The 15,646-nt window shown below is 39.9% G+C and overlaps 1 protein-coding gene across 1 annotated transcript; it reads left to right on the top strand.

Annotated features, from left to right (window-relative positions):
• The first annotated feature begins 7,398 nt into the window (after window positions 1–7,398).
• LOC131317361 (uncharacterized) lies at window positions 7,399–8,961 on the top strand. The gene is made up of 3 exons (XM_058346918.1): window positions 7,399–8,187; window positions 8,562–8,892; window positions 8,939–8,961. Exons 1-3 carry the CDS (start codon window positions 7,399–7,401, stop codon window positions 8,959–8,961), a joined length of 1,143 nt encoding a protein of 380 aa, XP_058202901.1.
• Window positions 8,962–15,646: the final 6,685 nt, after the last annotated feature.

The following is a 15,646-nucleotide window of genomic DNA, read 5'->3' as shown; positions in this document are numbered from 1 at the left end:
CTCTGTCATGTCTTCCAGTGGGCTTTCTCGGAGCGCCTGGTGGGGATTTATCCCTTCCCCCACCCAACTGGTCCTTTGGACTAAACGGAGTGACTGGATTTTCTTCCGTCATGATTACTTTTTCAGAAAAGTTTGTTCGTTTCCCACAGACGGCGCCAATTGTAGGGGGATGAAAACAATTGATGCCTTCTGATCAACTGGATTGCAACGGCTTTCTCGTGTCTCTTCACTGGAACCCTAATTCGTCGTCGGAACCCTAATCTGCAAAATAGACAGGGGGTGAGCGCACCTCTGCCTCTCGTGGCAAAGGCCCTCCGATGCCTTTGTTAGTATCACGTACTAGCAATCAAACCCTAATTATCAGTAGGAAAGCAAGAATGCAAAGTATTGCATACCTTTTACCTCTAGGTTTAACTCTTATTTATAGATTTGTGTATGCTTGCTGGCCAAGCATCCGTGTTGCCCTAGGATTCCTAACTCGTATAGGAATCCCATGATATCAAGGATTCTCGTTTCCTTTATTAGTTCATTACCTTAATCCTTGTAGGACTCTTTTCCATAACAAGCGGAACATCCCATACTCGTTTGGTATCTTTATCAGATCCTATATTCTCGGGATCTTATTCTTTAACGGAATACTATTGTTTTTGGACTCTTCCAGAATGTTCCTTGAACTTCAATACTTGACTGAAGTTCTTTCTTTTGTTCGGCCATCTCGTTGCCGAACAGACGGCTTGGACCATTGACTTCTCATGTCACTGGTCCATCTTGTCGAACATTTGTTTAGCATGATGACTGTCCTGCCTATATTCAAACTATGGTCCCACATACCATTTGCATTGCTTTTTAACCCGTGATCCCTCGTATCACGTGCTTGGTTCTTTGCTTTATCTGTTCGGCTGTTTATAACCGAACAGTCTGCTTTGGACCGCCTACTTCACATGTAACTTGGCCCTTAGTTTGCCGAACAAACAGTGCTTTATCTGTTCGGCTGTTTATAACCGAACAGTCTGCTTTGGACCGCCTACTTCACATGTAACTTGGCCCTTAGTTTGCCGAACAAACAGCATGGATCAATGACTTCTAATATCATTGGTCCATATTGCTGTTCACTATATTGCCCGGCGGTAAGTCCTGTCATACTTACCACGTGCTCCCGAATATCACGTGTTCGGCAACTAAATGTATGTGTTCGGGAATACCTCCCTACAACGGGCATGGAGGAGCGACCCATTCACTTGCACTATATAGAGGGTTGCCTGAGCAGGTTTGACAATTGGTTGATGCAGCGCGGTTTGGCCAGTTCATCCCTATCTTGACGGTAGCGAAAAATGACCACGCTGTGCTTACTACTTTAGCGTAGAGGTGGCATGATACGTCCAATACTTTTCACTTTCTAGAGGGGAGATGACGGTGACCCCGTTGGACTTTGCGGACATCACAGGCCTAAGGGTTGGAGGCGAGCCTATCCTATTTGACACGGTGATTCATAGAGACGAGGCAACCTTGAGGTGGTTCCTAGGATTGATGCCAGTCCGAGATGAGGAGATGGTGAAATATGAGCAATTCAAAGACTACCTAAAGAAGGTCCCGACCATTCAGCAAGAGGAGGAGTAGATGGCGAGGGCCTACCTATTGTACTTGTTCTGTGCCACCTTGTATCCAAACAAGTGCAGCAAGGTGCACCTGTCCTACCTGCCGGCCCTACGGGATCTTAGTACGGCTTCTCAGTATGATTGGGGAGGAGTAGCTTTAGGGACGTGCTACAGCTTCATGGGGGACTTTATGTGGCTTAAGAAGGCAGTGGTTGGCTATTGGAGGGTATGGGAGGTATGATTCCAAACTTGAACTCGTAGTTTAAATTCAATACGCAATTGTACCTTTGAATTGTATAGCTTCGTCATGATAGAACATATCCAACAATTTTCCTGCTTGAAAATCCTGTAGTTGTGGGCCTACAAGGTTCTAAGGATGTATCCGCCGGAGAACAAGTGCCCTGACATGAGGATGTTCTAGCGCGCGTTGATCTTGGGTCCCCCGCACAGAGGCAAGAAAGCATCAAATGGGAGTCTCCTCGCCTTCAGAGTCTACCTCGACGAGCTATCGAGCACTCAAGTAATTTGAAATTTTGCTAGTAGACTTTGCCTTGAATTGCTTTAATGTTGTCGCTGATATGCTTTGTCTTGAATTTTTGGTTGTTTTGTAGGTGGAGTGGAACCCGTGGGTCAGAGCAACGCTTGAGCTAGAGTACGTGGCGAGGAGCAGAGCAGTGACAGCGAGTCAAGTGCTGCTGGAGTCGGCCTTTGGGTGACAATGGTACTTACGTGACCGAGTGACACGATAGTCACTGGGCTTGTCTGAGTTCCAGGTTCCAGGGCCACTTCCGCCTCGTGCTTCGCATACAGACAGGTGCACGCTCGCTGAGCTTCAGCGTTTTACTACCCTGGCGACCGACCTTGCTTCCTTCCTGAGGCCTGAGCGTGATTACGCTATTTACCGAAGACAACACTTGACGGGGCCACTTGGAGTGATGACACACTAAGAGGTGGTGTGTGAGGCTTTAGAGGCTGGCCTGGAGAGGCGAGGTGCGAGCTCGAGGCCGAGAGGAGAGGCGACCTCCACGAGGGAGTGGGCAAGTTATGCAGCTGCAACCGGTTTGCCTCGGCTTTCTTGGACGTTGGCGGTGCGTGCTGCGCATGGAGAGGCCACTACAGTTCAGTTTGAGGCAGCCAGGACAGAGCCCACATGGATCACTAGGCCAATAATATATAGCTTTTGTTTGTTCCCTTCCTTTGCACTAGACTTGAACTGTATTCTGAATTTTCCCCAAAATGTATCTCAGGTACCAGTAGAGTGCGCAGAGGAGGCTGTGCGCCTGATGTTTGCCATGGTGAAGGAGTTTCATAAGATAGCAGGTGGCACTCCTCTACAATTGCAGTACCTAGTGCCAATTCCACCTCTGGTTCAGCCTACAGTTGTGCAGAGACCTTAGGTATAACCCAGAAATTTGTTCAAATCTTGCTTTCAATACTGAATAGTCCTACTTTCGATACACAATATGCTTGATAGTCGTGCTCTTGATGCTTGATAGATAGTTCCTGTTTTCAACATTTTGAATATATCACTACAAGAAAATGTGGCATTAACGGCATTTTTCTTGCCGGCATGTGTTAAATTGCCGCTAATACTAGTTATTCCCGGCATTAATAGTAATGCCGAAAAATATTATCTTAAACGACATTAGTTATAAAATGCTAGTAAAAATTCCTCAAAAACGACATTATTGCAAAACATGCCGTTTTTAGTTTCGTCATGGTCGCCAATATTACCACTATCGCGCACAATTTATTCGCTCCCCTCCTAAAACGACGTCGTTTAGTACTTTTTCCCTCCTACCTTTTCCTTTTTCCCTCTTATTTTTTCCTTTTCCATCGATCTCTCAGCTTCACTTCAGTCCCCAAACCACTGCAAACAAAATCTCGAAAAACGGAAGCCCCCAAAACGGAAAAACCTGGATCGATCTCTCTGCAACAAAAATCCTCATCTTCACTGCATGATATCTCATGTACCATCACAGGCTAAGATTCCACTGAAGATGTCAAAGATCAAGAAGAACGAATATGTCGAGTTAAAACAAGGATTGAAATTGTTTTCTTACAGTTCCTCCACCAACCTATAGTACAGAAGGAATAGCCGTGACGCGGTCGGTCGCTAAGCCCGTCCCCTCCTCCCATCTTTTTTGTGACATAACCTCATTGAGCTTTGGACGACCTCTTCTCATCATCTATTGTGAGGCTTAGAAAGCAGAGGTACAATATTTAGAGTTTTGAGTTGATCTGTATTCTAGGTTTGAACTTCTCATCCCCTCTCTTTATTTAGAGTTTTGAGTTTACAAAATTTCTTCATTTGTTCACCTTTGAACCTTGAATCCTGTCTCTCTGTTTAGGGTTTTAGAATTGCATGCTTATAGTTCCAAAATTGATGTACTGCTTGTGTTCTATTTCTGCCATTTTAGATTGTGGGATTTGCTAAGCTGTTGGTTTTGATTTTGTGTATAGATGTTGTAGTTGATGGTACAAGAAACTTTATTTATTTATGTTTTTTGCCAAAATTGGTGGAGTCCATCTCGATTTTGTGTATAGATAGATGTGGGTCTTTCAAAGACGCATATAAACTGTTTGTTGAAATGTATGTTAAGAAAATGAACACAGCGGTCATATGGTTGAAGTTTTGTTAGTATAATAATCCATTAAGCTATGGAGATGCTGCGGACTTGCGGTAACAGTTATTCCTTTCCAATTAATTTTAGAAGAAAACAAAATGACAAAGTGAAGCTCAATAGCTCCGTATTGTAACCTTGTAGGTTGACTTAGCCAAAGCATAATATATGATTATGGTTATAAGAATTACAAAATAAACAAAGACTCCATTTTGGTATTTGCAGTTGTAATCTCTATTTGCTTGTATATGAAGCTTGCTCTGAATTGGGAGGATCCCAAATTCCAAATTTTTGTAGATGATCGAAGAATGTTTAATTGTAGTAGGAAAACATTAGTTACTGAGATCTTTATGGCATTTACTTCTCTATCTTCCACGTGTATCGCACGTACCTCTTTGCTAGTACTTATAGATGGATCAATAAGAAGAAGAAGAAAGAGACAACGAACTCTTGAAGAAAATACTAGAGTGAGCTACCACCTGCAAAATCATTCATTCAACTATGCTTTTATCTTAATATCTATACATTTGTGCGAGAGTTCGTATTTAATTTGATCTTCATTGTAAAATGGATTGTACACCATTGTTTGTACTTTTATATGAGAGATTATCTTTTTGTGAGTTGATTTGGAGAGAAAATCACTTGAAGTTCGGTGTTACTAGCACCGGAGTCAAAACTAGTTGGGTTAGTATTCATTTTCTTTTATAACTCATCAAGTTGGCATGGTACTCGTTACTTAAGAAGTACGGACGTGTTTATCAGCCTTAGATATCTGTGTCCGTCTTTTGTCAAACACGGACACAACACAATACTCCCCATGCTGATGTCGAACACACCTGAATATATTATTTCGTTTTTAATTTTTCCCATAAATTTTGTTTAGTCAGAGATATTGTTGACAAATTAGCGCACGTCATGGACATGTTGGGATCACATCAAGAGGTGAAACAATCACCTTAGATTTTTATCTTCAGTGTTAATTAATAAAGTTTGTGTTTTGTTCTCTTAACTTGATAGAAATAATGGCCGATCAAGAAAAAAAAAAACCTGATGATAGAAATAATGTATTCGGCTTTTATATGAATTCTTAAAATCAATCCAAAATATCTATGTACTGTATTTTAGGCGTGTCCCTCTGTGTCTGACGTGCCTTGATTTAAGGGGAAAAAAATAGTGTGTCCGCATCCGCATCCACAGCCGTACTTCTTAACTTGATACAAATTGGCAGGCTGGCAGCTTAGTGTAAGAGCCTCTTCAAGTGTGGACTAAGGAAGGTCAGAATCATGTAGCCTTACTCTGCTCTGTGAATCAATTTCTGTCATCATCTCTTCATATTCTACTTCTCTCTATGAGTCTTCATTACTTATGAGCTTCGTCGGCCTATCTTACTCTACTACTTGTCCTGTAAATTCAAACAAATAAGCGAAAAAAAAAGAGTACAAATCTTCATGTGACGTCTCTCTTTTTGATAACATTGTTCACATGATCAGAATATGAAGGCTCACTTACCATCACTAATGGAAAGAACCATAGTGGAGTCCATCACAGTGGGTATTCTATGAGCCCCACAGTGATTACAGTGCAATCTGGAAATTCTGTTCTCATTATTTTTTGGATTAGATAATCTATTGCGTTATCGATAGAGGCAGTGGCTTCGTCAAGTACTAGTTAACAGTAAAAATACCATCTTTAGGTAACATAGTGAAATACCACAGTATAAAATTTAGTTATTTAACATCCCTTGGGAGATGGTTAGTGTAGTACTATAGTGAAATACCTACGTAAATGAAGAGAAATTGGTTGAAGTGGCCACAAAGTTGTTACATGAACTCAGACAAGTGCAGTGAGTTAGATTCATTTACTTTGCATCTCAAGGACATGGGGACATGTCAAAATATTCATAATCTAAGAACCACAGACACTTAAAGAAGGATAAGTGTCCATGTTCGACACGTGTCAGTGTCGAACACTGAAACCTCTCGGACACTCTCTGATACTTGTCCGATACTCTTTTTTATAATATAGTACCAATCTTGTCTATGCCTTGGAGCATTTCATGCATAATCATAGACTTCTATTACTAAAAAGCCTTTCTAGGTTAATGTCTAAATAAGTATGCCTGACACCAATCTCATAATATAATCTGAGCGTTGAATGTCCATGGTATTTCCCATATTTTGAAGAGTCCATGCAACATAAATGCACAAAAGAAATGTCAAGAGGGCAGAGTTTAGTGAATCCTTCATAGAATTGAGAGTAAGAAATGCATAATAGACATCCATTCCATGAGGATTTCCTTGACTGTCAAATTTCAAAATTTATTCAGTCATGCCTGCCTTATTAACTATCTTAGGCTCTTAGCACTATTAGCGGCTGTAACAAGGTCTCAAAGACTGACCAAACGCAATCTTAGAACCATTAACTACGGCAGAACATGTACATCAATAGAACAACATTCTGACAATGGATGACGGAACATGATATTAGAGAATTAGTTGTGCATCAACATAACTAGAAATCAAGAGCAGTGCATCCACATACCTGTAATCAATTAGGACACAGTCCTGCATAGAGAGCTGGAATGCCTCCTCGCTCCACTATCCTGACAAAAGTCGCCAATGCACTTAATTTGTTTGCTTTACTTGGTAATTGAAGCTGCCTCCGGAGAACTTCAAATGGATAAGTACTAGCCTCAGCACAAGCACCAGAAATAGCCCCATGTAGCAAGGTTCTGACGGGTCCCAACTCCAACTAGTCTAGAGCACTCAGTTCCTGGCCCTATTCCTTCATGTACTGAATCCTTTTCCTTCCCTTAGGTGAATGCAGATAAGCTGATTTTAATATATCATACACCCGGCTTGTAGAAAACTACACCTAAAGGAGTCACACTCATAATAGTGGGCAATAAGCCGTTGTAAAGAGAGAAGAACCCTTCAATCAGGATAACATTGTGGAAAACACCCACCACACCACCCAAAGCTTCCCCACCAGGAAACGGCGCCCATATAGGGATAGGGGGTTAGATGTGAGATTACTATGTAATTTTTATAAGACTAATATGTTTTCTGTGCTGCAAAAAAATGTATTCTTATCTCTCTCATGCATGTTTCATTCTTATTGTGAGTTATAACCAACACTATGACACGATATTAATTTTAGGTTTTTTTAAGTTAACTCCTATGGATAAGAGCTGGATTCATATAAGGAATAGGCTAGACCCTACCTATATACAAGGGTTGGAAAAGTTTATAGAATTTGCTTATGATAAAAAGCATCCAGATTCAAAGATATATTGTCCTTGCAAGAAATGTGTGAACCTTATATTTGGGACAAGAAGTGGCGTGAAAGAACATCTAATTATAAATGGATTCAATACTAACTATACGAGATGGACAATTCAGGGAAAGTCTTTAGCTTCATATAGTAGAAATGAATCGGATGCAAATCAAAGCTCTTATTTTCAAGATGATATGATTGGTATGGTGCATGATGCATTTGGAGTTCTAAGGCAAGATGGTGGGATTAGAGACAATGAAGGACTTGAAAGTATGGGGTTAGGGCCCGATAAGGAGACTAAGAAATTTTTTAAGCTGCTTGAAGATGCACAACGTGAGTTGTACCCCAATTGTAAGACATTTACAGCTCTCTCTTTTACAACTCATTTGTTGCACATAAAAGTGCTTGGTGTTTGGATTGATACCTCATATGATATGCTAGTTGAGTTATTGAGAAAAGCGTTTCCAGTTCGTGAAACCTTGCCCAGGTCATTTGCTGAAGCAAAGAAGTTTAATGAGGCTTTAGGCTTTAGTTACGAAAAAATTGATGCATGTCCCAAGGATTGTATGTTGTTTTGGAAAGATAGAAAGGGGCTGCGCAACTACAAAAAATGTGGAACATCACGATATAAAGAATCTAATGTCTTTTCAAATGATGGAACAGCCAAACTGACACAAATTCCTGCGAAACAAGTAAGGCATTTTCCTTTAAAACCAGTGCTTCAAAAGCTTTTCATGTCAGAGGAAACATCAAAACATATGAGATGGCATGCAGAGGGATAGACCAATGATGGTAAATGGAGGCACCCTGCTGATACACCTGCTTGGAAAACATTTGATGAAAAACACCTTGAATTTGTGAAAGACATTCGAAATGTGAGATTAGGATTAGTAGCTGATGGTTTTAACCCATTTAGAACAATGAGCATTACTCATAGCACGTGGCCAGTCGTGTTGATGCCGTATAACTTGCCTCCGTGGTTGTGCATGAAACAACCGTTTTCATTCTGGCTTTGCTCATTGATGGTCCTCATGGTCCTGGAAATGATATTGATGTCTACTTGCAGCCTTTGATTGAGGAGTTAAAAGAGTTGTGGATTGAAGGTGTGCTTACTTTTGATGCATCAACCGAACAAATGTTTCGTATGCAAGCGACAACATTGATGGGAACTATAAATGATTTTCTAGCGTTAGCGATTCTATCTGGTTGGAGCACAAAAGGAGCACTAGCTTGTCCTTCTTGCAATGTGGAAACCCAATCTCTATGGTTGAAGAACTTTAGGAAGTATTGCTATATGGGCCATAAACACTTCTTGGATCAAGGACATAACTTTCGAAAAGATGCCATATCTTTTGATGGAACTATTGAAACTAGACCAAGGCCACTTCACTTGTCAGGTGCTGATATTTTTAAACAAGTTCAATTCATTCAGAATAATTTTAGGAAGGGTGAAGAAAGGGGGATAACTGCGCCTAAAAAGAGACGAGTACATGCTAATGATGGAATAAGTGCCAACATTATGGAACAAGGAGTAGAACATAATTGGAAAAAGAGAAGTATATTTTTTGACTTAGAGTATTGGGTGGATATTTTGATTCGCCACAATATTGACCTGTTGCATACTAAGAAGAATGTCTTGGATAATATACTTGGGACACTACTCAATATTTTGGGGAAAACAAAGGACAATCTAAAGGCTCGACAAGACCTAAAGGTCACGCGTATACGCACGACACTCCATCCTCAACAACGATGTCACGCTCTCGATTTTCAACATAAATAATAAACACTTTTAATAAATAAAGTCCTTGCTGTAATACAAATAATACCCCAAAAGATCTTTTTGTTCACTGTTCTCAAATAAAATTCAAATATTACATTCCAACTCGAAGGCCCTAAATCATCAAAATACCAATATCCTAGATAAATATTATTACAATTTACAAATACTATCTTTCCAAAAAAAATGCTATTTCAGATCTTGTGCTATGAAATCCTTCTTGAATACCTTTTTAAAGGTTTGGTCACAAGTGCACAACATGTACTCCATGTCAACTTCCTTGAATCGTACCTGAAAATGATAGGGTGAGCTACACTAGCCCAGTAGGAAAATCTATACGCAAGCTATATGAAAATGTGATGAATCATACACCTAGACTGAGTGATGCGACGAGATACCACAAAGAAACGTGAGTTTTCCATCACAAACGAGCATACTACAACCAGGGGATCATAATTTCATAAAGGTATTCCTAACAGCTCATACGTCAAACTAGAAGCATAAACCAACTCGAATTATCCTAATTAGACCACAACTTATCCTCAACCGTCACTTGTCCATCGCTACGCAATTACTCCATTTTGCCTCGATCTATACGAATATGTGATGATCATGCACCAACAGGGGTAGGTGAGCAACATTATATATGTACAACGAACCCCAAGACGATAATAACAATGAGTATATCTATCAGCAGAACAACACAAACATATCATTGGATTTCCTTTTTTTTTTTAACATAATTGATTTATCTTTCATTTCTCAAGTATTAGCCACTCCATGCAACAAGAACTAGTTTTCTTGATTTGTACCGAACAAGAGACTCAGTGAGGAAGAATAGTAATCCAAGATACGGTTCAAAGTCGAACGACAAGCCAAACATTAGATTAACAACTTTATCTCTCTTTTCATTTCTCAAGCAACACAGGTCATAAGTCTAGCTCAACCAATCAACAATGCGTGATATGTGATGCAAAGCAATGCACCGGGCAATGTTGGGCCCCGTAACCCCCGCCAAGGTCCCACCAAGAAGGTGAACCGGGCTCCGTCCATATTGACGTGAATTCCGGGCGGTGTTGGGCCCCGTAACCCTCGCCAAGGTCCCACCAATGAGGTGAACCGGGCTCCGTCCATATTGACGTGAATTCCGGGCGGTGTTGGGCCCCGTAACCCTCGCCAAAGTCCCACCAATGAGGTGAACCGGGCTCCGTCCATATTGACGTGAATTCCGGGCGGTGTTAGGCCCCGTAACCTTCGTCGACATCCGAAGTTGGATACGACTCCATCCATTGTCCATATGCTATGACATGCCACACCATGATACATACAAAGTTCGATGTCACACGTAGCCGTAACACTCGAATCATAGGTCCATAAACATCCTTCATTATGCACAATCCATCCATAATCAATCTCACACCCATTATCGAGTTAAAACGATTATACAACATCATTAAAAATTGCATACTCAATATTTTTTAATGATTCCAACGCCAAATTATCACCAACTTACTAATCTTTAAAACCCACAAGGACCCATAACCAATAGCATCATTTAACCATAACAAACAATAAAAAGAAAACGCAGCCCGATGCCCTGCCCAGATTTTCAGATTTTCGTTCAATCTTCTAAAAATTACTATAAATCGAGTTCTTAATATTTTTGAGTGATTCCGGTCCCAATAGCTGCGCGATTGAATGAAGCTTAAAAGTCACGAAGAAACCCTTGTCAAATCTGCCCTCAAAGGGTGGTTAAACAGGGGTTTTCCCAGGCTACACAAATCTGTCGCGCAGCATGACAGATTGACACACCTCCACTCAAACGAACATAACTTTCTGTGTACTAAGAGTTTTAAGACGATTCTAGTGGCAAATGAAAGCTGACTTCAAGACCTTCGAATCGATATAAAGTTTGCATGAAACGGACATCGGACGAGGAAGTTATGGCCATTCGAAGTGGGCTGAAATCCAGAACACGAGACAGATTGCAGACCAGTTTTCTAAAAATCACTATCAATTCAATTCTCAACGGTTTCGTATGATTCCAGCGGCATTAGAACCGGCTCTAAGTCTACTCTATTTCATACGAAGGAACCAAAATTCAAATCTGAGCTTAAGAATGCGTAAACCCCAAAAACACAGGCCCTGTTCTGCTGATTTTCAGAAATGGAAGGAACAAGCTTAAACAACGAAGCAAGATACGATCTAGGTACATAAACACCGTATAAACACATAACAAGAGTAAGAAATCCCAACCTCATGGGTTTTGAGCAAAACCCCAAAGATCCGAGCGAAACCGAAACTCCTACGTGATCCGATCGTAATTTTTCTTGGATGGATAGATAGCCCTCGTTCCGTAGAACAACTTTAATTCTCGGAAATTGTTTGGAATCATACTCCATGGAGGTGAAATTGAGGAGAGAAGATGAAGGAGAGGTGAGAGCTAGAGAGAGAGAGTGTCGGCCGAGAGAGAGGAGAAAATAAAGGAGAGAATATCTCCTGGGAAATAAAAGAGAGGAAAAGATGGGAAAAATTATCCCATGCTCACTTCACAAACGCACACATGCACCTCTCACCTAATCATATCCTTATATCCTTTCACGAACACGTCACACCGTAAATCCACACCGTCTATCTTGACAAGTCGTACTATTGCAAAAGAAAAAAAAAATACGGCCTAAAAAATACAGGTCTCTACAAACGACCTGGTGGGACAGTCTTTCTACCCCCTGCTTCTTTCACAAAGAGTAAAGAACATAAACATATATTTTGCAAAGTGTTGAAAAATGTTAAAGTCCCTGACGGCTACTCCTTCAATATTTCACGCCGTGTAAACCTCAAAGACACAACTATTTCAGGGTTGAAGAGCCGTGATTGTCATATTCTTATGCAACAACTATTGCCATTGGCTGCGAGGAGGGCATTGCCTAGACATGTTTGTGAAGCCTTAATTGAGTTGAGCACTTTTTATAGATGGTTATGCTCCAAAGTAATGGATCCAAATGACTTTGAGGATCTTAAAAAGTAAATTGCATTGACTCTTTGCCGTCTCAAAAAGATTTTTCCACCTTCATTTTTTCATATAATGGAGCATTTACCCATTCATTTAGCGGAACAAGCAAGTGTCGCAGGACCCGTATATTATCGATGGATATACCCCGTTGAGAGGTATGTATATACTACTAGACTACTAGTTGACATATTTATGACAAAAATATAGATATAAACTTCCAACACTAATTAAAAATTTATGTTAATCGTAGGTATTTGCTAACACTCAAGAAGTACATGTGTAATATGAGCCATCCAGAGGGTTCCATTGCAGAAGGTTATTTGACAGAACAATGCTTGACATTTTGCTCACGGTACTTGCATGATGTTGAGATAAAGTTAAGTCGACCAATACGAAACTACAATGGTGAGCATGGAGGTCATGGTTTAGGGAAAGGAAATTTGTTTGAGCTTTGATAACATTGCTTGGGTGCAGGCACATAGATATGCATAGTGGCTAAGGTATGTAGGAGAGTGAAAATTGGATTTTTGGAAGGGCTAGAAGTTGACTGAACCATTAACTGAGGTGACTTTGAATTTGGATCGGCTGGTTTAGAAGGAGTGGAGGTAGTTGGAGTAGAGGTAGAAGTAGAGGTAGATGGTGGAGACGGAAATGTTCGAGGTTGGATAGGCTTTATCTGGGGCTTTGGAAAAGGAAGTTTTGGTGGAGATGGTCTTTTTGGTGAAGGAAGGAAAGTTCATGAGCTTCCAAAAGATGGAGCTTGACTCACTAAATTCTAAGGTAGGGTTTATAGGTAAGGGTTGAGACATTTGACGATACCCAAACAAACTTTGTTAAGAAGAAGATGTGAACATGTCAAATAGGCTTTTTTGCTGAGAATACTGCTGAGCTTGAATGAATGAAGCTGATTTTTTAAATGCTTCAGTTCAGCATCCTTGTGGTAAAAAGCTGCTGAAAATACTTGGTTTCCATATGCCATCTGGAGATTTGCAGACACGAAGTGGGTACAAACACAAAGTAGGTTAGGATCAAAAGAAAGAGAGTAAATACAAGACACATGAGATATTAGAAAAACACTGACTTCATTAGCTTGGTTTTTACAATTGGCAGAACCCTCCTTTGATAGGCGTAAGGAGGGGAATACAGACACTGATACTTACATCATTGCTTACGTTCTAACTTCTATTTGGTAATTAATACATCAAGTACAAAGGTCATCCTCTCTTTAATACTCATACGTCCATACTAAAAGTTTAAACAAACCATATCATTGATTTTTACTATGCTACACACATATTATTGGTTTTTACTATTCACAAGACTTTCACCCTTTCTGAAAAGACCGTTACATTTAATATGTTACACATCACACCTATTAATACTTTTTACAATAGTACAACAGTAAACTCCAATAATAAATTTGTAGACACGAAATGGGTACAAACACAAAGTAGGTTAGGATCAAAAGAAATAGAGTAAATACAAGACACATGATATATTAGAAAAACACTGACTTCATTAGCTTGGTTTTTACAATTGGCAGAACCCTCCTTTTATAGGAGTAAGGAGGGGAATACAAACACTGATACTTACATCATTGCTTACGTTCTAACTTCTATCAGGCAATTAATACATCAAATACAAAGGTCATCCTATCTTTATTACTCCTATGTCCATACTAAAAGTCTAAACAAACCATATCATTGGTTTTTACTATGCTACGCACATATTATTGGTTTTTATTATTCACAAGACTTTCACCCCTTCTTAAAAGACCGTTACATTTACTACGTTACACATCACACCTATTAATACTTTTTACAATAGTACAACAGTAAACTCCAATAATATTACCCTCTCTTGGAAAGGGAAAGAGGGCACCATACAAAAGAGACGGCTAGCTTGAACACAGGGATGTAATTCGGGATTGTCTGAACCACTGCTTCCAGAATAGTCTTCAGTTCTGTCAGTCAAGTAATATTGTTCTAAAAGATAGCAGATATTTTGGCGCCATTCTTCCGGATAAGTATCATTGAATTTCTAATTTGCAGATTCATAATGGAGGAAAGATGAGGGGACTTCTACAGGTGTCAATCCATTGAGGGAACACAGTGTTTGAGTCATGACAAGATAATTTCCACTGTCGCTCTGGATGGTCTGCGATTCTTGATATGCAGAGAGAAATATAGTGTGATACTCCTGCTGCCAAGTGATAGAAGCGTCTGAATTGGGATGACTCCTATTGTTGCGACTTGTCCAAAAAGCAAATTGGAGATCTCTGCCTGCACTATTGGGGATTTGTCTGATCTTCTATTGCCAGTAGGATATGCTTCCGAAGAGCAAAAGAAATTTCAAAAAGAATTCTTCTGGAGGATGGACTTGATTGAACGCTGCATAAGCCAGATAAACCAAGACTACTGATTTATTAAAACAGACACTTATAGTATACACATCGACTAAATACTATAAAAGGAGATAGACTTTTTTTTTGAAATAAAAGACATTGTGGTAAGACACTTCAAACTGGGTGAGAAAGGGATAGGCAGGGTGGAAAGGTAAACCTTTTATGGGACCTTCATCAAGACCATACTTGAAAATACAGAGATGTTGAAGGTTTTGACACATTTGGACACACCTGAAAAGAAGGGTTAACTCCAAAATTTGACACTGAAGGTGGACAGGAAGATTAACTGGGTGGAAATAGGAAATCATTGGAAAACAACCAAGAACAAAGGGATGTGGTTTTGTTTTTGAAAATTGGTTGATTTCTTTTTTGAGCCTTGATAGAAAATCAGGGAGGACATTTGTTTTTCCATTTATGTGAACAACATCAAAACTCCAATTGGAAAACCAATTTGCCCATCTGAGTAACTGTGCCTTTAGAAGGTGCTTCTGTTTGAACTTGAGCATGCTGGGGAAACTCATCATATCAGTCTCAATTAGAAAATGATGACCAATTAGATGAAATTCAAACTTCTCAATGCTCCTTTTAATTGCCAGAATTTCTTTGTAAGTAGATTGGTAATGAAGTTCTGCTGGAGAGAATGCATCACTCTTGTATCCATAAATTCTGCGCTTTTGATCTGAATTTTTTTCCACAAGAACTGCTCCCCAATATAGATCAGAGGCATCTGTTTAAAGGACTCACTTTCTATCTGAAGGTATGGTTAATGGAGGAAGAGTTTTAGCTATAGCTTTGAGGTCTTTTACAGCTTTGGTACAAAGGGCTGTCCAAGGAGGAGGGATTTTCTTTAGTAGAGCTGAGAGGGGAGTACGGTATTGGGAAAGGTTGGGAATGAAATTAGCAATATAGTTAACAATTCCAAGGAACTTTTGAACTTGTTTGACTGTGAGATTT

This window comes from Rhododendron vialii, chromosome 2a, assembly GCF_030253575.1.
Source record: "Rhododendron vialii isolate Sample 1 chromosome 2a, ASM3025357v1".
Lineage (NCBI taxonomy): Eukaryota > Viridiplantae > Streptophyta > Magnoliopsida > Ericales > Ericaceae > Rhododendron > Rhododendron vialii.
The sequence above is the reverse complement of the archived record's forward strand: the minus strand, read 5'-3'. Positions and strand labels throughout refer to the sequence as shown.